General features: G+C 46.5%; 1 protein-coding gene across 4 annotated transcripts in view; it reads right to left on the minus strand.

Annotated features, from left to right (window-relative positions):
* tln2b (talin 2b) overlaps positions 1-12,575 on the minus strand; it is an 86,911-nt gene that overhangs the window by 18,580 nt on the left and 55,756 nt on the right. For 3 of the 4 annotated variants that reach the window (XM_042109907.1, XM_042109906.1, XM_042109908.1), the window contains 7 exons: positions 11,052-11,153; positions 10,654-10,773; positions 9,335-9,481; positions 6,262-6,428; positions 5,384-5,567; positions 2,878-3,003; positions 510-626 (listed from right to left, as the gene is read on the minus strand). In XM_042109907.1, the coding sequence (XP_041965841.1) occupies positions 510-626; positions 2,878-3,003; positions 5,384-5,567; positions 6,262-6,428; positions 9,335-9,481; positions 10,654-10,773; positions 11,052-11,153 (963 nt within the window). Of the gene's footprint in view, positions 1-509; positions 627-2,695; positions 3,004-5,383; positions 5,568-6,261; positions 6,429-9,334; positions 9,482-10,653; positions 10,774-11,051; positions 11,154-12,575 lie in introns of all 4 variants that reach the window. The other variant, XR_006035041.1, reaches the window with a different exon arrangement.

Genomic DNA, 12,575 nt, shown 5'->3' on the forward strand with positions numbered 1-12,575 from the left:
GCTGCATACGCACAGTTTCATACATCAGGATTTTTTTGTGCGTACGCTACTTTTCAGGTTTGCGCGTACGCAATGTTTTAGTATGAAATCCACGCAAGTCTTTGTACATGAGACCCCTGGGCCATAGGATTTGTAATGTAGCGGGTGCTATGGCTACATTTAATGTGATGCCATGGGTATCTGAGCGTTTGCAGTTTGAGTTCTGGTGTGTGTGTAGAAATATAGTGATATAATAGTGAGAACTAGGCTAAGGGCATAGGGGAAAGAGTGAGAGCAAGAAAGAAGGCATAACAGGGCAAGAGGGTTATCTAGAAAGAGAGGAGACGAGAGACAAGGGTAATCTTTACAGTCGTTACTGCCTGCTTTGCATTGTGGAGACTTCCAGGGATAGTCTCACATGTGGCCTTTTGCATGTGCCTGGGAATATATCTGTGTGTGTGTGTGTGTGTGTGTGTGTGTGTGTGTGTGTGTGTGTGTGTGTGTGTGTGTGTGTTGTGCATAGCGCTCACAGTCAGTTCTTGTTTGATGCACTCGATGGTGGCCTCCAGGGCTCTGGTCCCTCGTGTGGCTTCGTCCTCGACAGCCTTCACCGTCTTCAGCAGAGACGTCACATTTGTCACCATCACCTGAGGAAGAGGAGGAGGAAGAGGAGGAGGAAGAGGAGGAGGAAGAGGAGGAGGAAAAACAGTCTTACTCGCCCTCCAGCTTCACAAGCACAGTCGAGAAGGACACACATTAACTGGAGGCCTCAGAGTACGAACGGAAATTCTAGTAGCAAATGACCTGAAATAACTAGCCACGCTTAAACCTGAATCACTTCCTTTACACAAGGCATTGGTGTAGTAGACATTTTGAAACTCAGTTAACCATCAAACTGTTCTAAACTACCCTGAAGTGAATTCCCATATTGTTATCTGCAGATAAATAACATACAATTTCAACTCTGAAGGACTACAGCACAAGCTTCATATATCTCAGACTAAAATGTGTGCTGGCTAATTTGAGTGTTGTTACCCTCAACTGGAGTGTGCCACCCTTCCCTTAGCCAAAGCCTATTTGTGTTGCTTGTTTCAAAGCTGACTGCACTGTTTCAGCCGCAAGTAATGATATTACTCTCAGTCCCTGAGTCAAAACAACATGGCGTGCTAAAACCTGATAATGGGTTTCAGAAGGAGCCTTTTGTGGTGGCAGGCTGCCGAGACTGGAGGATGAATCATGTAAAAGATTATGGCTGGTACTCACAAAATCTAATATGGATTATTAGAAGAGCATCAGTGCATCCTGTAATAACAGAATCTAGGCTACGGCTGCTACCTTGGACAAACACACTGCTCTGTTTCAACTAACCTGAATTAAGGTGAAATGTCTCAATTAAAAAAAATACAAAATACAACAAAAAAGAATGATTAAAGACCTACAGAAGGAGCTCTGCAGAGGTCTGAGTGCAGCGAAGAGCCAGACATTTTGGGCAAAAAGTGTGGGTGGATCAGTCACGGAAACACTGTGTGCATACCTGCAAGATGACAGCACTCAAGAGGAAGGGTAGGGCATGAAGGGGTGTGTGTGTGTGGGGGGGGGGGGTTGCTCCACAGGTCACCATATGTTCTGTCAATGAAAGTGATCTGGGAGACTGCTCCCTCCCACAAGCCTTAATTAGATTAAAACCCTGTTGGTGAAAGTGTGTCTAATCAGGAAAAGTTTCATCTAAGAGTTTTTAAGGTGGTTCTGCTAAAACCATTGAACTGTGGCAAGGATTAGGGACGCGCGCGTACGCGTGTGTGTGAATGTGTGCATGCACGTCTGTGCGTGGGTGTATTCAATTACACTGAAACACAATTAAAGGAGGCCGATGGTTTTAATTCAAGGCAGTCAGAAGAGTAAGGGGTGGGATGTGATGGGGTCACTTTTACAAGAGGAAGGGGGTGTGAGAGTGAGTTTGGTTATGCAAGGCCTCCAACCCACACCGTTACAATGAGGAGGAAAGGCATAGGGAGGATAATGAGAGTGAGTGTTTGGTGTGTGTGTGACTGAGTGAGAGGGAGAGAGTGGGAGAGAGAGAGAGACAGAGAGAGACACAGAGAGAGAGAGAGAGAGAGAGAGAGAGAGAGAGAGAGAGAGAGAGAGAGAGAGAGAGAGAGAGAGAGAGAGCAAGCGTGGGAAGAGGGGGGAAAGAGAAAGATAAGGAAGCTCTTGAGATGTGTCGTCTCTGTGCCATGATCACAGACTGTTCAGTGACCCCCTGCTGTGAAACCCATGAGTCATGGCCCTGTTATCGGTCAGACACGCACACACACACACTTCCAAGAATGGGTCTCAGAAACGGCAATGGAGAAACAGAGTGTGCAGACACACACACAAACACAGCGTGGTTGAGCCTCGGCTGGAACTGACTGTTTGGAGGTCACACACAGGTTCAACAGCAAGCCATGCGGTAATGACAAGTGTCTGGCCACTGCCAGTGGCCTTCACACTGAACTGAGAGAAGGAGGTAACTCTGATGCTCAGCATCACACAGTCAAACACACACACGCACGCACACACAGAAAAAAAAACATGAATTCACACAGGATAACAAACACACACACACACACACACACACACACACACACACACACACACACACACACACACACACACACACACACACACACACACACACACACACACACACACACACACACACACACACACACACACACAAACACAAACACAGATGCACACTGTATGCAAAAAAATATTCATACAGTTACAGCTTGGGTCCTTTCAGTGTGTGCATGAGTATGAGTGTGTGTGTGTGTGTGTGTGTGTGTGTGTGTGTGTGTGTGTGTGTGTGTGTGTGTGTGTGTGTGTGTGTATGTGTATGTGTAGGTCAATTACTTTGGCAGCGCTCTTCAACTGGTACATGGAGGGGTCATCAGCTGGCTTGCCTGCGGCACACTTGGTGGCACCGATGAGCTCGGCCAGTGCCTTGGCCACATCCCTCACTGCATTTATGAGCACGACCTGAGGGAGAGAGAGAGCAATGGAGAGTGACAGAGAGAGAGAGAGAGAGAGAGAGAGAGAGAGAGAGAGAAGAGAGGAGAGAGGGAAAAAAAGAAAAAGGGGGAAGTGAGAGGAATGGAGAGGAGAGGAGAGAGAGAGAGAGGTGGAACAGTAAGTCCAGAGAAGGAAGAGCAAAAGTCGGAGGAGAAGAAGCATCGGAGAAGAGAAAGAGATTTTGATAAGGGAAAAAAAATCAATAACTGTCCTGTCCGTGACACACACACACTCTCAAATACAGACAAAACACACACCCACACACACAAACACAGGCAGACAGCCACACACACACACACACGCACACACACACGGGAATCCAGCGCAGCTCTAACTGGCCACAGACCCGGCGGGTTTAATACACATGGCGGCACAATGAGGCCTTATCTCCCCGCGGTCGCCTCAGGCTCTGGTCTTATGAGAAAAAAGAGCCTAATGGCACACTGAGAGATGGAGGGGGGGGGGGGGGGGGGGGCTGTTTGCTCCTGCCTCTGCTGATGGGACACTAAAGGACAACACCCCCACCCCCCCAACACACACACCCGACTCTCAACTCCCATAAACCTTCACACATCCATCAATTTTAGATGGAGGGAAAAAGGGCAGTCTGGGAGAAAGAGAGAGAGAGATATATAGAGAGAGAAACAGAGAGAGGGAGAAATAAAGAGAGAATGAGGGAGAGAAAGAGGCAGGAGGCTCCTGTAGAAATGAGAGAGCACAGCAGACTCCTCTGAGAGATGGCGCTGGACACGCAAACATATGAAGGTGATTACCAGACAGTGGCACGGCATTTCAGCTCAGGGGGAAATAGGTAACTCATAAGAGTGAGTCAGAGAGAGAGAGAGAGAGAGAGAGAGAGAGAGAGAGAGAGACAGAGTGACTGAAGTCAAGTGCTTGCTCTTTGCAGACGATTTGGTTTTGCTGTCACCGACGAAAGAAGGCCTCCAACATCACATGGATGTACTGGCAAAATTCTGCCAGACATGGGCCCTGAAAATAAACCCTCAAAAAACCAAGGTACTTATCTTCCAAAAACGTTCCAGGCTACAGGGAAATGCAAACAACTTTAAAATAGGCAACATCAAAATTGATCGTACAAAAAACTATACCTATTTAGGTATAACCCTAACTTCAACAGGACACTTTGGCTTGGCTGTGAAGGAACTAAAAGAAAAGGCAAAAAGAGCATTTTATGCCATCAAAAGATCAATTAAATTGGAACTACCAATTAGAATCTGGATTAAAATATTTAAAGCTGGCTGTGAAAAATTTAAATATGGCTGTGAGGTATGGGGGTTGGAGTATGATTTTTCAAGCTGGGATAAACATCCAACTGAAGCCCTGCATACAGAGTTCTGCAGAAGTATCCTCCGGCTACAGAGGAGGACGCCGAACAACGCATGCAGGGCAGAATTAGGCCAATACCCCCTATTAATCAACATTCAAAAAAGAGCCCTTAAATTCTGGCAACACATTAAAATGAGCAACCCCGACTCACTCCATCATCTACCACTTCAAAGCCAAGAGCAAAACACAGGAAGGAGCCCACTTAGCCAACTTGTCCTGAGACTCAGTGACCTCACACCATCCTACATCACTGAGGCCCGGGACAATGTTACAGTAGCAAGAACAATTAGACCCAACCAAATTACAAACAATGAAAAGGAAAATTACATCACCTATTGGAAAGAAGTCACTAAAACACAACCTAAATTACAATGTTATTTGGCCCTAAAACGGGAATACACAACAGCTACTTACCGGAGTTCACTAAAAGACCCAAAACTCAGGAAAACCATGACTATGTACAGACTCAGTGAGCACAGTGTCTCCATAGAAAAAGGCAGACACAGGCAGTCCTGGCTGCCCAGAGAGGAGAGGCTATGCTCACACTGCAGCTTGGGGGCTGCGGAGACAGAGCTGCACTTCTTAACAGAATGCCCGAAATATGAGGAAATTCGAACATTGTCATTCAGTAAACTAAATTCAATCCTCCCAGAGTTTCGAACTTTGACAAATGAGGGTAAATTGCCTTACATCCTCGGAGAGAACGAGGATGTGGCCATTGTGGCTGCAAAATTTGTAGCAGCCTGCCATAACCTGAGGGACAGCCAGTGAGGCCACAGCCATACACAATAATAGGATTGTTATTATTATTAGAATTGTCTCTTAACTTTTATGTCTTAATTTACAGTTCTGTTAAACATTATTTTATTTATATTTTTGTGTACATGTAATTGAGCTTCGGCAATAATGTTATTGAAACGTTCATGCCAATAAAGCTTTCTTGAATTGAATTGAATTGACAGAGAGAGAGAGAGAGAGACTCTAAACCCAGTCTAGTCACCTGTGTCTCTGGGTCGTCGGAGCCCATGCTGGTTGCCCCGAGCTTGACCACCTCGGTGAGCTGGGTGATCGTCTTGGCCGACGACTGTGCGGCCTGGGCCAGCTTCTCTTGGCTGGAGGCCGCTCCTGCCACCAGCATCTTAGTGTCCTCCACCAGGGCCTTGGCCGTCTTCAGGATGCTCTCCCTGGGGGGGAAAGGCAGGAAAACAGTACGATGACCTTGAGTAATGCTCAGCTCAACTCAACTCTGTTCCAGACCAGATCAGGGGACTCAGCAGAGATGGGCCGGAGGAGGTGTGGACTGGACTGAAGTCAGTCTGGTTTCAGTGGTCCTTGTGGGGCACCGCAACGAACAGGACCGAGTCAGCACAGGAAAAGAGCTCCTTCAGTCAGTCACCCAAAGGAGCTCAGCCCAACAACAAGACCATCTCTCCATTTTGGATTTGTGAGGGGCGATGTTCAGATGAAGTGAAATGGGATTACTGGAGACAGAGAGATTAAAGCTGGGAGGGACTGGTTTGATTATGGGGCATGTTTCCACCTAGCCTGGAAGCCAGCAAAATTTAAGGATGTCAAATGCCTTGACCTCTTTTAAAAAGTCTTTTGAAGTATTGTAATTACGCCGTCAATGACTTGAATAACACAAGCAATAGTGGAATCTAAACATATCACTTTTCCTGCGGCAGCGATTTTACTGTAAACAAAATCAACTCAAGTGCTTTCAGCTGACGTGGATGACTGCATTACTGTTTCCAACACATCTTAACCTTATAAGTTACTTGTTTTTGCTGTCTGTGTATGCATGAGCATGCATATACATATTGTGTGAACATTAATGTTCATCTATCAGTGTGTGTGTGTGTGTGTGGCATGTCTTACCTATGGTCAGCGAAGGATTCCTCGTTTTCAGAGTTGAGCGTTCCGGCTGAGGCGAACATGATGGTAGTGTCGAGGTCTGCGATGATGCCAGACACAGAGCTGGCGGCTGTGATGCAGGCCTGCGTACCCTTATTACCAGCCTGAAGGGCAGAGAGGACCATAGACACCTGAGAGAGAAAGAGAGAAAAAGAAAGAGAGAGAGAGAGAGAGGATATTTATTCATGTACAGTATATGTAATTTACAAATGTGTTAAAAGCCATAATGGCCATACATATTTCTACTATTTTTCCTGGGGAGCATTGAGAATTTAACTGACTGAAGAAAAGGACTAGTTATTGCGAGAAAGAAAAGTGTGTGAGAGAAGGAGAGAGAAAGAAAGAAAGAAAGAAAGAAAGAAAAAAAGAAAGAAGGAAAGAAAGAAAGAAAGAAAGAAGGAAAGAAAGAAAGAAAGAAAGAAAGAAGAAAGAAAGGAGAGATGAAAGAGACCAGGCCCACAGTGCACTTCAAAATCCCTCTGACATTTAGCCCAGCCATCTACCACAGCCTGTTAAGTCACCAGATCCAGCCGTAGCCATGACTACATCATCACAGCTAAAATCCCAGTCTGACCCCTAGGGCTGAGAGAGTAGGGGCGCTCATGAATTATGTTACACTGTTACATCAACCTGACCACTGCTAATGCAGGTAAGCCTGGCGCTTCATCCGGCAGGCAAAGCAGATGGACAACAAGCAGCTGGTGGCTTTTCACCACAGGCCATATCTCAACCATGCATCTCAGATAATGATTACATTAAAGATGTGCGTGTAATTTAGTCTGTCTGTGTTTCAGATCGACCCTTATCTGCCATCAAACCCTCACGGTTGCACAGAGAGCCAGAGCTTAAGTGTGAAAGGGAGGGAGGGGGAGATGGTAGAGAGAGAGAGAGAGAGAGAGGAGAGAGAGAGGAGAGAGAGAGAGAGAGAGAGAGGAGAGGAGAGAGAGAGAGAGAGAGAGAGAGAGAGAGAGAGAGAGAGAGCACTTAAGAGATGAGGAGGGGACAGATGTGGCATGGGAGGCAGCTGACAGCAGGAGAGGCATAAAGGTAAGAGCACATTAGTGCCGCGCCCACTAGACAAACACATTTAGAAAATGAGACTGGGAGAGGGCGGGGGAGGGGTGGAGTGAGGAAGAGAGGGAGAGAGAGAGAGAGAGAGAGAGAGAGAGAGAGAGAGAGAGAGAGAGAGAGAGAGAGAGAGAGAGAGAGAGAGAGAGAGAGAGAGAGAGAGGAATGGGGAGGGGAGGGGTACAAAAAGACAGAGATTGGCAGTGGATGTGTTCGCAGAGTGGAAGGAGACACAACATCTGATGAAGGAAAACAATCAAAAAGGGAGGGGGGGGGAAAGCATTCTACAGAAGAGATGAGAGAAAAGAGAGAGTTATGAAGGCAGGATGGATGGAATGAGACAATGTGAGATCTCCACTGAAGGATAAGGAGCCACTGGAGAGACATCGAGGTGATGAGACGCCGTGTCCTTCGCCTTCACATAAAATTGAGAAATTACTTCAAGACCGGGGCTGGAATTAAACACGGCAACCGGGGGGAATCTCCCTCTCTCACACACCATCAAAAGCCTCAAGCTCATTTCACTAGCCCTTAATAGACCGGTGTCCTCTACTGCTGCTTATAACGACATAGAGAAATGAAGCAAAACACAGGGAGTTGATACCGTCTGCCGTATAGACACCATCACATCATTTCACTTACGACACAGCACTCAAATAACAGTGTCCACATTTCAGTCACCTGCGTAAGCACTGACCACAAGGGATCACATTAGTCTTCAGTGTGTTTGGCAAACCTTTAGCAAAGTTTGATGAAAAAAGATGTACACATAGATATTTACTCAAATACATATATATCCTGTATTACCTAGGTGGACACTCAACAACCATGAAGAAAATAGTAGGCTTTTATCATGGACTTTGTATGAACAGTTGAGGGCGGCTGGTTATGACAAGTTAATCTAGATTCCTGGAGAAGCCAGGGCGCTTGAGGAGCCAAAACAGCTGCATGCGTCTACCCTAAAACTAGCCTCTGCTAGCCGCTGTGTCTCTGACAGACCAGCCCAATGAGACACGAGGCTCAAAGTCAGTCAAATATGAAAACATGATCGTTCAGCCATCAGTTAAGCAGACCTGGATGGTCTCATAGTTTACCAGTCAATATGGAAAATGTTGTGGCCAGCCAACGGAACAGTCAATCAATAATTCAATGTTTCAAATGATCAAACATGCAAACCACTTGTGTCTGCTCTCTTACATTTTCAGTGCCATTGTGGTAACACTTTAGTTCAGGGAACATTTGTTAGCCATTAATACATCTGTAACATATGTATTAGTGCTCAACAAGGTCTGTATTAAGCATCATTACACATTTATAAAGTCTTCATTAAACAATTTCTTACTCTTACTGAATAGATTTGTTATTCTATGTAACTAGTTGGTCTTGATCTAAGGTTATTGATATATAGTATGAATCAAAATAGAAACTTTATAGCCTTATAATACATTGTCTTAATATGTTACTATTATATTACAACAAGTCACATATTAAGACATCAGTCTATTAGAGTCTATATATCTATACCAGTACTACTATGTAATAGTAACCTTAGCTCAAGACCAACTAGTTGCTTAAGGATTTACCAAGACTAAATGAACTATTGATTAAGAAAAATAAATTGTTCAAAAAGACTAATAAATGCAGTACAGTAATGCTTGATACAGACCTTGTTGAGCATTAATACATACATATTAGTCTGTTGTTAGTTAGTTGTGTATCAATGGTTAGCCTGTGTTCCCTAAACTAAAGTTACTGACATGGTAAAGGACTACACTGATAACCTTCATTACCGACATGATAAAGGACTACACTGATAACCTCAGTGACAAAGCAGATAGCCTGTGGTGGTTCCCTCTCTATTCTGTGATGGTGTAGGCGTACTGTGATACTACAGTGACTGTGCAGGCGTAGTTCGGTCAGTGACCCTCTGAGTAGGCGTGTGGGTGGTGATGTGAGAAAGGAGTCCTACCTTCTCGGTGACTGTGCGGGCACACTCGATCAGCTCCCTCTTGGTGAAGCTGTCCGTGGGGCTGATCTGCAGCGCCCCGGCCTTCTGGACCAGGAAGATACAGCCGTGACCCAGCTCCTGGACACGCGACTTAATCTGACCACCCACCTGAGCGCGCGCGAGAGAGAGAGAAATGGAGAGAGAGAAAGGGAGAAAAGGAGAGATAGAGAGAGAGAAAAAGAAAGAGAGAGCAAAAGAGAGAAATAGAAAGAGAAGGGGGGGGGGGGGGGGGGGGGGGAGTGACAAATTTAGGTTGTTGCAACACTCTCAACAAGCACCTACATAAAGCCCATGGCCATCAGCTGGCCTCTGCTGCCACTGTCTCCTACTGTCCTCCTGAGCAGCTGAAGCTCGCTTGCTCGCCCCAACATCGCCTGTAGGCTCGCCGGCTCTTATCACTGCTCTGCACAGCCCAGCACAGCAGCGCGCCAAGCTGTGCCTGGAGCAGCACACACATCTGTGGGTGTATCTGATGCTGGGCAGCACGGCCCGGCGAGTAGGAGGCCGGCCACTACACCTTTTATTTCCTGACACCTCCGAGACTCCTGGGTGGGTGGTGCTTCATTCTGAACCCGCGCCATAGGCTTTCACTGACTCACTCTGAGTGTGTGCGTGTGTGTGTGTGTGTGTGTGAGACAAGAGTGAGGGAGTCTGTGGGGGTACACAGTTGCCATGGCAACAGGGGCTTTACAGGAGCTGCTTATGTAAAAGGAGGTATTGACGAGGGAGTGAGCGAGCGATCGGGAGTGGGCGGCTATTAGGGCTACGCGTCCACACTCAGCAGCAGCATGACTGGAGCGCAGGGATTTAAACACAAACCAATGTTCTCTGAGGTGAGAAAAGAAACTAAATAGGATGTCGACGTGACTTCACACGTTTTACCCCTCCAACCAAACACAATGGATGAGATTATTCCCTTATGTTTTATATCGTTCCTTGCATTAAAGAGGTCTGAGGGAGAATTAATTTGTCTGAACGGCTGACAAAACAGAAAGATTTTCTAGAAACTGTGTTCTTATCTATAACCTTTTGTCCTAATCTAACCTTATATAATGATGATTGTGAAACATAACAAGAAATGAACAGGATACCAGGAGCTTCTCTCTCATGGTCAGTCAGCCAGTCTCTTCCGATACCGATTTCTGAGAAGACCTCAAAAACACACACATGGGGGGGATCGATATGGTACAACTGGCACTTAAGACCCTCCTTAGGTCCACAGATCAGTGTTTGGGGCAGGGGGGGTCAGTGAGGAGCAGACTGGCCACATTGATCCTTACCTCCTCGGGCTCAGCAGTGGCGGCAGCGAGGCGGCCCTGGTGGGCGAGCTGGCTGTAGTCCACCGTCACCTGAGACGCCAGGCCACCCAGCTCGTCTGGACAGGTCACCGACTTGGTCATCTGGACACATGGGGGGGGGGGGGGGGGGGGAGAGGGGTGGGGGAGAGGGGTGGGGGTTAAGAGTGGACAGATACCCAAGATAAAGTAAGAGACGAACACAAGTGATTCAGAGAGAGTGAGAGGGAGAGAGAGAGGAGAGAAAAAAAGATAGAGACAAAGAAATGCAGTGAGAGAGCAGAGGAAGAGAAAACGGAACAAATCAGTTACGCATGACGCACACACTTACACACACACGCACACACACACACACACACGCAGGTGTAGCTTCAGTGACTTACCATCTCTTGTGCGGTGATGGCGATGCCTTTAGAGTATTTCACCATGGTCGTCTGGTAGTCCACAAACGTGCCGTCGGGCTCAGGGGGAGTTCCTTCATCCAACTGCACCCATAAACACAGCTCATTAAACCCTCTCTCTCCCCCCTACACACACACATACACACACACACACACACACACACACACACACACACACACACACACTCTCCTCACTCCTCAAATAGACTACAGCACAATCACAACCACTGTTCACTACAACTACCCCTCCAACTGCTTTGTATTTAGCCATCAAATACTATGAGCCAAAGCGACGTAACCTACAGTGCAGGAGAGCAGTTCTAAATGGTATTGGCATCCCAGAGAGAGCAAGGCTCTGGATCCTATCTGACCCTGGACTACGTTTTCTGGAAGCATTGTTGAGCAAAAGTGACCGTAACCCTGGAGAGAGTGCCCTAATGATTTCACTATGGCAGTGATTTGGGGCTGATTAGGTGGACGTGGGCCGGATCGGTGCCAGATGTGGCCCTGCACCACACGGCGTCCATGCCCTTTTGGTTTAGTCACCCTTCCAACACACAGTGTGCATCGCATCTGCATACAAACACAAGCACCGCTGTTCAGACACTCTGCTCATGAGCCACTGTTGAAAGACGGAAGAGCCACGGACAATCTCAGTCTGTTTAGCAGCTCCGCAGGCGTCGGTGAAATACTGTGAATCTTTTTACCGTTTCTCGACATTAGCCCGCCCTGACAGGCTGATGAGCACTGCAGAGATATCTACGGGAGATAAAGGGGCCCTCATTTTCCCTCTAATTGCCAAATGGCCGATGCGCTGAGCCCATCCTGGCAGCACCATCGACTCAGGGAGACAGAGAGCTGCTTCATAATTATCACAAGGGGCTGATGCTCTGATGATTCAACAACAATAAAGCTCCAACATGCTATCTCTATTACTTTTGTTTTTGTTCCGTTTTTTTCTGATAACGGAAGACTCTGGCTCAGACTAGTTCCAGGTCTGTTGTGGATCTAGTGTATTTATGGTTGTCTAAGCTACTGGATGCCTAAAATTTCCCTCGGGATGAATGAAGTAAGTATGTGTGTGTGTGTGTGTGTGTGTGTGTGTGTGTGTGTGTGTGTGTGTGTGTGTGTGTGTCTGTCTATCTATCTATCAATCTATCTATCTATCTGAGCTTCTTTCAGATGCAGCCTGGTGTGTGAGTGTTATATCTATGCTATCTATGTTATATCTGGTCATTTCTGATGGTCAGTCTTCGTACATGTACAGTGGATTAGATATATGCTCTATGCCGAGGGTAATGATGGACAGAAAGAGTATGCCATTTTTGAGGGAAAGGCTTCACTCATTTGTCCTCTTTCTCCTTTCTCTTGTTTCTCCAGACAAGAGTTCGCCTACAGATTGTATTTAACTCATACAGTACATACATTATTGAGCTGTTGTTTTTGCAACATCCCCCAAACACTCATTGTTTATATAACGCCGCCCTTGGTTGGCGCTCACTCACC

This window comes from Alosa sapidissima, chromosome 11 (assembly GCF_018492685.1).
Source record: "Alosa sapidissima isolate fAloSap1 chromosome 11, fAloSap1.pri, whole genome shotgun sequence".
NCBI classification, from domain to species: Eukaryota; Metazoa; Chordata; class Actinopteri; order Clupeiformes; family Clupeidae; genus Alosa; species Alosa sapidissima.